The 12,349-nt window shown below is 47.3% G+C and overlaps 1 protein-coding gene across 1 annotated transcript; it reads right to left on the bottom strand.

Annotated features, from left to right (window-relative positions):
- Nucleotides 1-7,297: 7,297 nt before the first annotated feature.
- LOC136503222 (F-box/LRR-repeat protein At5g02910-like) lies at nucleotides 7,298-8,300 on the bottom strand. Its single transcript, XM_066498370.1, has 2 exons — nucleotides 7,977-8,300; nucleotides 7,298-7,723 (listed from the first exon to the last, which is right to left on the bottom strand). The coding sequence occupies exons 1-2, from the start codon at nucleotides 8,298-8,300 to the stop codon at nucleotides 7,298-7,300; spliced, it is 750 nt and encodes a 249-aa protein (XP_066354467.1).
- Nucleotides 8,301-12,349: the final 4,049 nt, after the last annotated feature.

Raw genomic sequence — 12,349 nt, 5'->3', positions numbered from 1 at the left:
TTTGCAGCTTAGCATGTGATTCAGGGAGCCATATATGTGATTTTGGAACGGACAAACCGTTGGTAAGTAAATACTTGTTGCACTTCTTTTAGCTATAGCTGATCATAATTTTTCATGGTTAAAAAAACTGTAGTTAGTAGTAGCTCAGTATTCTGTGAGTACGATTTTTTCTCATCTACATGATGCATATGTCTGCCATTTTGTACCTGCCACGTAGCCTGACTTTGGTATTTGTTCCTCATAATTAGCATTGTCATAAATTACAGGTTTGAGGAGGCGGTTTCATTATTTTCTGCTATGCTGAATTTTGCATCACATTCTACTTCAGCAATCAGCATTGAGCCAACTGGAATTTTAGAATGTGCCAGAATCATTCCACTGAATACTTGGGCTCATAGGGGAGTTGTTTGCTTTAGCTTGTAGGGGAGTTGCATTGCACCAAATGAATAAAATGTTGTGCAAAAGGCAAGAGCACTGCAGGTCACTTGAAATAAATGTTGTAGGCTTCAATGTGTCGCAGCAAGTGTGGCGGCATCTGGCATCATAGACCATGTACTTGCATGGTTTCATCATTTTTACTTCTATGGTTTCTATCGACAGGTACAATTGGCATGGATGGTCTTTAGAACTTCTCCCATTTCAGTTATGATTCCAGACAATCAATTGTATGAGTCACTGATTGATTTATTTCATGTTTGATTTGCACTTGAGAAATCTGTTGCTCCCAATCATTTGGAACATTTGGCTGACATATCCTGTAGACCAAAGCCCAAGGTGCCACCTGAATACTACTCTTCTCATTCGATTCTTCAGCTCAAAACTGCATATCTTTTCAAACTAAACTTATGTATTTATCCTTACTAGTTTCTTTTGTTTCTGCAATACTTTGACTGCAGTTGAAGGAATCTGATACTGCTACCAAGATATGAAATGAATACGATTCATAATGTCCAAGCTTGTGAATTGCTGGCAGCAAGATCCAATTGAATGAAGGTGAAAAGGGAGACTTGAAGAAATCCGTGGGAATGCGCTGATGTTCGGACCTTGTCGAGTATAAAAATGCACCTTACTTGACATGATTGAGCATCAAGATGAAAATTTATAAAAATATATATAGCATATTCAAGACTTGGGTAGTCTTTTTTTTATATATATATATATATGAAGTATTGGGGTAGCTGAAAGGTGAGCTATTCGTTTCAGGTTAGACGGTGGGCTTGTTGGCCATTGCATGGGCTGGCCAACATATATAGCAGTCGGACAGCTAGGGACTGACGGCCCCATCTCAATGGCTGAAAAGCATGTCGAATGCATAGTGAAACCCACATTTGGTTGTAAGATTATTTATTTTCCTGTGCAAGCTACTTTTGATGGAATGTATTACAACTTATGTTTTCGATGAATTTATAGACCAAACATTTCGTTTAATCTTAATCGGAAGAGAAGAGAATATATGCTGATGTTGTAAAAACCTATACTCTGTACCTTTGCATTCGCTATCATCAAATCCTGACACGACGATGCATGTCAGTCGCCGCAGTGGCTGGAGCATCGCCCTGCGGTGAGGTGGTCGTGTATTATTTTTGTTGCCGTTGCAACGCAGAGCTTAGTAAATAAATAATAAAGCACTTTTAACAGATTTAATTATTAATACGCACACAAGCTAACTAAGCACAAACCACACACATGAAGATGGAGAAGACGGCTCTCGCATGAATTCAAGTTCAAGCGAAGTGGGTTTCGGCCGACTTGTTTATCAACCAGCCTTCGATCTCGCGCATCAGCTGAATCTGGGTCCACATGGGGCCCTCGGCGAACCCGCACCACAGCTTATCGACCACCGGCGCGTTGGAGAGCAGGAACTTGGCCACTGCGCGGTGCCTCCCTGGTAATGCACCGGGTTGATCTCCCTCACTTGGTTCCTCAGGCAAGGGATCATGGCGCTCGGCGTCGCGAGAACCGAGTGCGGATTGTAGCTGAGATGGCGCGCGTCATGTAGCTCCTCCTCGCTGAAGCGAATGTAGTCGGGGCGGTCACCAAAGTCGTGCTCCTGGGGATGGAAGGCTAGTGACAGCGTCTCCAGGTTCGGGGCGTGCTCGAGGACCGTGCTCATCGCGGCGATGGCGCCGGTGTCGTCGTCATTGGGCAGGCATCCCCTCATCTCGAGGTGGAGGAGGCTCGAGAAGGAAGGCAACCTCATCGGCACGCCCTTGTCGAGGCCTGAGCCGAGGCGAGCGGACTCGAGGCGCAGGTGCTTGGCGTTCACAAACAGCTGAAGAAGCTGCCTCAGGTTCATGAGCTCCTCCTCTGATGTGGCCTCTGTAAAGAGAAGTGGGAGAACCATATAACTCCTTGGGCTGCTCTTGGTTGCGTGTTATAGGCACGGGAAAAAACCTCGTGGTGGCAAGTACACAAATCTCGGGATTACAACAGATCTCATGCCTATCTATTCTAACTACCATATACAACCGAGTCAATCCACATTACACGGGTTACATAGGTTCAATGAACCTGGAACATGACTACTCTTAACACCCCTCCTCAATCTTAACCGGCCACTAGGTTAAGATTGGACCTAAACTTGCTGATCTTGGCTGCAACAATCAGTTTGGTGAACCCATCAGCGAGCTGGTCGTCTGTATGTATCCATCGGATGTCGAGTAGCTTCTGAGCGACCCTTTCCCTCACAAAATGAAAGTCTATTTCTATATGCTTTGTGCATGCATGGAAAACTGGATTTGCAGAAAGATATGTAGCACCAATGTTGTCACACCAAAGCCGAGCTGCGCATGGATGTTGTATCCCCAACTCATCAAGCAACTTTTGAATCCACATAACTTCAGCTGTAGCATTCGCTAGTGACTTATATTCTGCCTCGGTGCTCGACCTCGACACAGTAGCCTGTTTCTTGGCGCACCAGGAGATCAAATTTGGTCCAAGGAAAACGGCAAAGCCTCCAGTGGACCTTCTGTCATCAGGGCATCCCACCCAATCAGCATCCAAAAATGCACTCACCATTGTAGATCCAGATCGACTGATCTTCATGCCAAGCTTGAGGGTTCCTTGAACATACCTAAGTATTCTTTTGACAGCACTCTAGTGAACAGATGTTGGCGCATGGAGAAATTGGCATACCTTGTTCACAGAGAATGAGATATCAAGTCTAGTCAGGGTAAGATACTGTAGTGCTCCAACTATACTCCTGTATCTTGTGGCATCCTCAATTTCAAGAGGTTCCCCTTCTGTCACACTTAGTTTTTCAGTCAAAGAGAGAGGAGTATCAACTGCCTTGCACTTGTTCATCCCTGACCGATGCAGTACATCAGCTGCATATCTCTCCTAAGAAAGCTTGAGACCATCACCAAGTCGTTTGACCTCTATGCCAAGAAAGTAGTGCAGATCTCCAAGGTCCTTGAGAGCAAATTCTTTCTCAAGATCCTTAAGCAATGCATCTGTCGCTTTCTGTGATGAGCTTGCCACTATAATGTCATCCACGTACACAAGAACAAATATAGTGTAGCCACCCTTGCTATAATAAAACAGTGACATATCGGCCTTAGAGGGTGCAAAACCCAAGGCTACTAATTTTGCACATAACCTGGCATACCAAGCTCGCGGTGCCTGCTTGAGTCCATAAAGTGCTTTCTCAAGTTTGCATACAAAATTTGGTCTATCTGGATCTGCATAACCAGAGGGTTGTCTCATGTAAACTTCTTCTTCCAATATGCCATGCAAGAATGCATTCTGCACATCTAACTGTCGAAGTGCCCATCCTCTCGACACAGCAATGGATAGTATGAGGCGAATGGTTGCAGCCTTGACAACAGGACTGAATGTGTCTTCATAGTCAATTCCATAACGTTGACGAAACCCTTTGGCCACCAAGCGAGCCTTATACCTGTCAATAGCACCATCTGCCTTTCGTTTAACCTTGTATACCCATTTGCAATCAATAATGTTTTGCCACTTGGAGGTGGGACAAGTTGCCAAGTCTTGTTGTTCATGAGAGTCTTGTATTCAACATCCATGGCACCTTTCCATTTTGGATCACGGAGAGCTTCACTAACAGTAGAAGGCTCCCCAGAGGCAATAGCAGACATGCCCCAACGCACCATGCCATCGGTGTATCGCTTGGGCTGTCGAATGCCGTGTTGAAGCCGAGTTGTAGGGCGCACAGGTTCGGGCGCAGGCGCACCAAACGTAGAGGATTCGGAGCCACGGATCTCCCCTGTCGAATCAACAGCAGGCAGGACAGCCCCCCTGGCGCTAGATCCCAGTGTGGAGCCACATCCGTGGCCATAGGGCGGGCGGGTAAGGAGGCCGACGGGGTTGCCGCAGACGATCCGGAGGAAACCATCCCGGTGGGCGACAACTCCTACGCCGAGGAATCAGGCGCCGATCCCGAGTTGGATCCGCTAGCGACGCCGTTAGTTGCGCCAGGCGGATCAGCCCCAATCTCCGTGTTGCCACCACCTGGGGAGCACATGAAATACTGGTGCTGAAGCTTTGGTTCTTCAGCCAATTGCCCCGCCGTTACACCATCAAATTGCGCCGAATTTTTTTTCTGTAGTTGCAGCACAAACATAAGAGCTGGAGCACGGGTTAGTAGATACAGTATCAAGACTACCCTAGTCCAGTAAATTTGCATCTCCAAATGTAGAAAGAGAAGGCAAAAGTGATGGTGAAAGGAGGGCAATTTCAGAACGCAGCTGGGCACCGGCATTGGGATGAAGTTGAGCGAATGGGAAAACATTCTCGTCAAAGACAATGTCTCTAGAAATATAGACCCACCCCTCAGAGGGATCAAGACATTTAAATCCCTTATGTGAGTCACTATAGCCGAGAAACACACATCTCTTTGAGCGAAACTGAAGTTTTTTTGTGTTGTATGACCGTAGGTTCGGCTAGCAGGCATAGCCAAAGGTACGAAGGAAGGAGTAGTCGGGTTTATGGCCAAGAAGTCGTTCATATGGTGTTTCATTGTCAATGACCTTAGAAGGTAGACGATTAATGAGAAAAACTGCAGTTTGGAATGCTGCATCCCAAAACTTAAGCGGCATAGAGGCATGGGCTAGTAAGGAGAGGCCTACTTCAACGATGTGTCGGTGCTTGCGCTCAGTGGAACCATTTTGTTGATGTGCATGAGGACAAGAAATGTGATAATCTATCCCTATGCGCTTGAAAAAGGAGTTTAGGGTTTGGTATTCACCACCCCAATCAGATTGAACTGCCAAAATTTTGTGACCGAATTGTCGTTCAGCTAGGCTTTGGAAATCATGAAAACGAGCAAAAACTTCAGATTTATGGCGCAAGAGATAAATCCAAGTAAACTTGGTGTGATCATCAATAAATGAAACATAATAATTGTTCTTCCCGACCGAAGATGGTGCGGGACCCCATACATCTGAGAAAATCAAATCTAAAGGACTAGCTGAAACACTGGTGGAGCGAGGGTAGGGAAGTTGATGGCTCTTCCCTTGCTGACACGCATCACAGATGGCATCTTTATTGGACTTGCAAATCAGAAGACTATGGCGACTGATGACTTGCTAGACGATGGTAGAGGATGCATGCCCTAATCTAGCATGCCACACGGACTCGGATGGCTTGAACACACCAAGGGCTTGGTTATTTGACGAAGGCTTGAGGGGGTAGAGACCGCCTTCACACCTATCGTGCAACAGTGTTCTCTTGGTCCCTTGTTCCTTGATGAAAAAATCATTTGGATGAAACTCTAAGAAGGCATTATTGTCACAGGCTAAACGATTGACAGAAATAAGGCTTTTGTGGGCTTGTGGCACATGAAGAATTTTATTGAGATGAATTTGACTATTTGGAGTATGCAAAATACTATGACCAATGTAGTTGATATCCATACCCAACCCATTTGCAGCATGCACCTGCTCGCCACCGTTGTACTTGTCGCGGAACGAGAGCTTGTCTAGCTCCCCGGTGATGTGGTCGGTGGCACCGGTATCCATGTACCAGTTGGTGTTCACCCCGTATGAAGTCATGGCGGCTGAGGCGCTCTTCTGTGGTGGACCGGTGACGTTGGTGCCAAACCTCTTGAAGCAGTGATGCGCCATGTGCCCCTCCTTGCCATAGATCTGGCAGAAGACACCGTGGAGAAAGTTGCGGCCGCACTCGCCATTGCCGCCTGTCCTGCGGCCACCATGGCGACCACACCCGGAGCCACCTCGGCCACCACCACCATGGCCGGCGCGATGGTTGTTGGATGGCGCAACACCCCCGTGGCCGCCCCTGGTGGTGATGTTGGCAGAAGAGGGGGAGCCACCATTGCAGATTTCATGCCTTTGTTCATGGCTCACCAACTGAGCCTAGAGCTCCTGAAGGGAGATCAGTTCGACGCGGTTGGCAACACCGGTCACCACCGAATCAAATTCCTCCCCCAGACCCATGAGGATGTAGGAGGCGATCTCATCATCGTCGAGCTTCTTGCCGGCCGAGGCCATGTCATTGGCCAGGCTCTTCATCTTGGTGAAGAACTTCGCCACAGTGGAGGAGCCCTTGATCGCCGTGGAGAGCGCCATCCTCGTCATCATGAGGCGCACCCGGGACTGAGAGGCTTGCAGCCCCTGAATGGCAGCCCACAAGGAGGCCATGGTGGTCGAGGAGGCCACCTAAGAGAAGACATCCTTGGATAAGGAGGAGAAGAGGTAGGCTCGGACTTGGCTGTCCTTGGCGAACCACTTCTCATATTCCGAATTGACCACCGGCTCGGGCGTCTTGCCATCCGCACCAGCAGCGGCGTCCTCCTCCAAGAACTCAGGCGGAGGCTTGGCAGTGGACTTAGTGAAGCTCTAGAGTTGGGCACCCTAGAGGGTGGTTGTGACTTGCGCAAGCCACATGTTGTAGTTCCCACGGGTGAGCTTCTCCATCACCGGGGGGGAGAAACCTGAAGGAGAAAGAAGCAGCGGCGGCGTGGGAGGAAGCCGCCATGAGGATCGATGAAAAAAAAACCTAATCCGCTGGGATATGTGAGGTGTCTAATACCATGTAAAGAGAAGTGGGAGAACCAGATAACCCCTTGGGCTGCTCCTGGTTGCGTGTTATAGGCACAGGAAAAACCCCCGTGGTGGCAAGTACACAAATCTCGGGATTACAACAGATCTCATGCCTATCTATTCTAACTACCATATACAACCGAGTCAATCCACATTACATGGGTTACATAGGTTCAATGAACCTAGAACATGACTACTCTTAACAGCCTCTACTCCACAGACGTCGTGGTCAGGAACAAACTGTCGATCACGGCACCCCTGTACTTGAATGTTTATAGCTCTAATGAGTCGACAGCGACGGCCGTTAGGTTGTGGCAATAGTGGAGGGCTAGCCTAAGAAGGTGAGCACCGCTGACGATGGAGAGCATGGTCACCGTGCTACAGGCCTCGAGCGTCAGGTCCGTGAGGCGTGGGCAGCCGGCGACGAGCCGCTCCACGTCGCTCCTAGGGTCGGAGATGTGGGACAGGAGCAGTGTCACCAGGGATGGTAGGCTAATGGTGTCGGGCGGGGCCAGCCGACAGGAACTAAGGGAGAGCGACCGCAAGTGGGCGCAGGAGAAGATCACTCTTGTCGTGGTGTAGTCTCGTAGGACCCACGGCCACCAGTTCGTCTCATTGTCGTCATCAGAGGAATCAGAGGAGAGGACGACGCTGTCATCATTGGACTCGGATCCCGCTGCATCATCGATCATTGACCTCTGCCTCTCAACCATGTCATCGTCGTATGTGCATGGACATATGGTCGTCATTCTTGTGTTGATGTTGGTGGCCGCGGTGGAGTGCGTAAGGGTGGTCGTAGAGCAGGCGGCGGCACTAGAGACGGAGGTCGAGTTCAAGGCCCTCGGCGGCGCCCTGCTACATGGCATACGAGACCCACTGGTCCACCATCAAGGAATCACCATGGAGACCGTGGTAGCTTTCCACGGCAAAGCGGAGGGCTCGTAGGGGTACCGTGCCGCGTCGTCGTTGGCGGGCGATGATCGCGGCGCTGACGATGCTGTAGAAGGGCGGCGACACGTTGGGGTCCGAGGGAGGGCGCCACCCCGGGGAGTAGTAGCCGCGGTCACCGTAGTCAGGGATCAGGCTCTCTGGCTCCTCGAGGGAGACGGTGTCGACGGCACCGAAAACGTGGCACCACCGCGACGACAGCAGCGCCGTGCGCGCCGCCTCCTCAGCCGGGAGGAAGGAGAGGATGTGGCCGAGCGCACGGTCCTTTAGCTTGCTCAGGTGGCCACCGACGCCGGAGCACGATGTTGCGTGGGAGCTGTCCATCATGTCTGCTTCAATCGGTCGAGAACTCGTGATTGATTTTATTAGGGACTTCTATTTATGGTTCATCGTGTTTGGTTGATCTCTCCACCAAAATTGGCCCAATGGCCAACTTGGACCTTGATCCCGTGTCCTGATCGATGCTCTATAAATAGGTGGGGTCAGCAGCTCGTAGTACGAGATTCACTGTAGCCACAGTACCCCACCGACACAACCCTAATCGATCAAGGGTGCGCAAGTAGCGACGGGAAGCGCCGCCACCGTTCTTCACCGCCTCGCCATTGCCAAGACGTCTAAGTCGGCGCAGGGGCACCACTGCTACTCCTACACCATTGCCAACCTCACCACTAACCCCATGGCTGACTCTTCTTCCTCCAAGGCTGATGGTCAGGCATCCCTACCCCCCTCTCTCTCTCTCAATCCATCTCGCTCCAGTTCGTACTCTAGGTCATTTTATCACGAATAGAAGCATGTACACCCACTGATCTATGCCTAGTTGACCCTGGTTTATTCTAACAATGGTATCAGTTGAGCCTTACACTAACGTGTAGATCTAGATCAGGGTAGAAAGTAGAAGGAGATTATTCGATTTGCGATTTCGATCCAAACCCTAACCCTAATCCTAGAAGTCGGACGGAGGGGACAGGGGCTACCTAGGGCTCATCACTGCCATAGAGTGGGAAGAAGACTCACCGCCGCAAGGGAGAATGAGCCGAGCCACGCGCCGTCAGGCACAGACCACCACCGCAGTGGCTTAGGCTCAGGGCACCATCGCAAGGCCGCTCCATGGCGGCGCGCTCACCCTTGGGTGAACGCGCGCGCCGACGAGGGGGGCTGTGGCGGTGCCACCATCTTTCCTCCGGCCTCGGGCCACCTCATGAGATCCTACTTGCTTCGTGCGGGGCTAGAACAGAAGAGAAGGGGAGCGAGAAAGAAGAAGAGGAAGGGTAGCCGGATCTGCTCTGGCGGCGCTTTTCCTCACTGGCGCCCACGGCCAATGTGGCTGCCACCACTATTGCCTCTACAGCGAAGAGAGAGGAGGGGAGGGTGAAGAATGAGTTAGAGTTCAGGGGGAGGAGGCAGGCGCCTAGGTTTTGTCCCACCGAGATCGACAGACAACTATCCCATCGGATCTGACGGCCAGGGACGGTCAGGCCGGCTTTAGGACCAGGCGGGGGAGATAATTCTCGGCCTAGGACTAGGTTGTGGCCTGGGCATTGGGGAGCGCGGGCATGCTCGCACGAATCAGGCCGTGGGCCGGTTTTTCCTGAATGAACAGTAAAATTTTGTTTAGTTTTCCATTATTTTCAGAATCATTTCCCTTATAAGTTTTATATATTTTTTATCTCTATAATTTTGCACCAACGTGTATAATTTTAGAGAGTAGACAAATACCATGAAATGTTTCTGAAAAACAGACAAGTTTAGTTTTATGTTTCCGCTGCAAAGATGATGCTTATTATCTTCTAATTAAATTTGAATCAACATGAGGATTTAATTTTTGAAGAATAGTAATATTTTTTTTTTGTAAATTATGATATTATTATTTTCTAACCAAAGTTGTTGATAGCAATATTATAATTTTTTATTCATGATGTTTTATGCATTAGTTCTATTTCTGTCCAACGGTGATGTAGAATTAATGTAGAAGCACATTGTATATTTTAATTTTGACCAACGTTAAATTCCGGCATGCAATTATTATGTCAAATGTTTCTCACTTTCTCTAACATTGTTTTTTGGCTACAACGTAATGACATTTATCTCGTTCATTCCGCCTCTCAATGGGAGCAATTATAACACATGGCGAGAGAAGCTTGAGATAGCACTTGTGCTCTCAGACAATGATCTAGCACTTATCTCTCCGTGTTCCACTGAGCCTATGATCCGGTGAGGGTAGAAAACGAGACCGATGCAACTTTTGCGACTTGGCAGCATGACCATGCAGAAGTGATAATGAAGTACGATCTTGATCGTGCGAAGTGGAATAGTTCAAAACCGTAAGTGTTTGATGGTGATTAAAGGCACCATTGAGGATCCAATAAGGGGTTCGATCTCATAATGTACTACCGCCATTGAGTATCTCAAGAAGGTGGAGAGTCAGTTTACTGGCTCTTCAAAGGCTTATGCAAGCACTCTAATTAAGAAGTTAGTCAATGAGAAATACTCTGGTGGATGGATTAGAGAACACATATTGAAGATGAGCAACACGACATCTAAGCTCAAGCCAATGGACTTGGGGTTTAAGGATGAGTTCCTAATTCATTTGATTTTTGCTTCTTTGCTAAAAGAGTATGAGACTTTTGTTGTGAACTACAACTTACAGCCAGATAAGTAGGACATTGAGAAGCTCATTGCAATGTGTGTGTAAGAAGAGAGATTTAAGAGCTCACATGGTGACTCAGCTAACCATGTGAAGGAAAATAAAATAAAGAACTTTTACAACAAGAAAGACAAATCACAAGGAAAACCTCAGTGGGACAATAGCTCCTCATCTAAGTCACAAGGAAAGACCCCTCAGAAAGATCACCATCAGAAATCCAACTATGTTCAAGTGGACAAGGACACCTGCAAATGGTGCAAGAAGACTAGACACTACCAGAAGGATTGTCCAGATTTCCTGAAGCCCCTGATGAGAAAAGGTGAGGACATTATTACATTCATAGATGAGTCTTTATATTTAAGTTATGCAAAATTTACTTGGTGGATTGATTCAGGTGCAACTATTCATGTTGCAAATTCATTATAGGGATTCCATATGAGGAGGACCCTGCAAACAGGAGAAAGACACATTAAAGTGGCAAATTGAGTCCAAGCTGAAGTTGAAGCCATTGGAGAACTCTCATTAGAATTAAATGATGGCTTTGTACTTAAGCTTACAGATGTCCTTTATGTACCCTCTTTGCGTAGAAACTTAATAAGTGTTTCACGTTTAGACGATGATGGATTTGGTTGCCATTTTGGTAATGGTAAATGTAAGATAATGTTTAATCATAAGTGTGTTGGTGTTGCCTTCTGACAAGACGAGCTATATTTGTTATCACTTTCTGAGAATGTGAATGTTCTGAGCACTGAGAATGAGAATTCCTCCTCGTCTATGAATGCAAGAAATAAGCGGAAGAGAGTTCATGATGTATCATCAAAATTATGGCATTGTCGTTTAGGTCATATTTCGAGGGGGAGAATAGAACGATTGATTAAGAAATTAATTCTTCCGTCATTAGAATTTTTAGATTTAGAACAATGTATTGATTGCATTAAAGGAAAGTATGTTAAGAAAATAAAGAAAGACATCAAACGAAGCGTAGGAATTTTGAAAATAATTCACACAGATATATGTGGTCCTTTTCCTATGAAAAGTGTGGATGGTTATGATTCATTTATAACATTCACATATGATTATCCTCATTATAGATATATTTACCCATTTAAGGAAAGATAATAAGCATTGGATAAATTTAAGATATTTAAGGCTAGAGTAGAAAATCAGCACAATTTAAAGATTAAGATAGTAAGATCCGACCGTGGGGGAGTACTACGATCGACATACCCCATATGGCTAAGTTCCTGGACCTTTTGCAAAGTTCTTACAGGAAAATGGCATAGTTGCCCAGTATCTACATCGGGCGAGCCTCAGCATAATGGAGTAGCTAAAAGACACAACCGTACCTTAATGGATATGGTGAGAAGTATGATAAGTTACTCCACTTTACCGATAAGTTTATGGATGAAGGCGTTAAAACCCGCCATTCATATTCTCAATCGAGTACCAAGCAAGTCGGTGCCCAAAACACCATATGAATTGTGGACAGGAAGGGAACCCTCACTTAACCACTTACGTGTGTGGGGCTGTCCAACAAAGGCTAAAGTATTTAACCCAAATATTGGGAAGCTAGACTCCAAGACAGTCGGTTGCTATTTCATTGGCTATCCAGATAAGTCAAAAGGTTATCATTTCTACTGTCCTGGCAGACATACGAAGTTTGTAGAAACAAGACACGTTGTGTTCTTGGAGGATGATATGGTCAGGGGGGCATGGTAGCGTGAGAAATTAA

The sequence above is a fragment of the Miscanthus floridulus genome, chromosome 14 (genome assembly GCF_019320115.1).
Source record: "Miscanthus floridulus cultivar M001 chromosome 14, ASM1932011v1, whole genome shotgun sequence".
Taxonomy (NCBI): domain Eukaryota; kingdom Viridiplantae; phylum Streptophyta; class Magnoliopsida; order Poales; family Poaceae; genus Miscanthus; species Miscanthus floridulus.
Note: the sequence above shows the minus strand (reverse complement) of the source record. Positions and strands in the feature narration are given on the sequence as shown.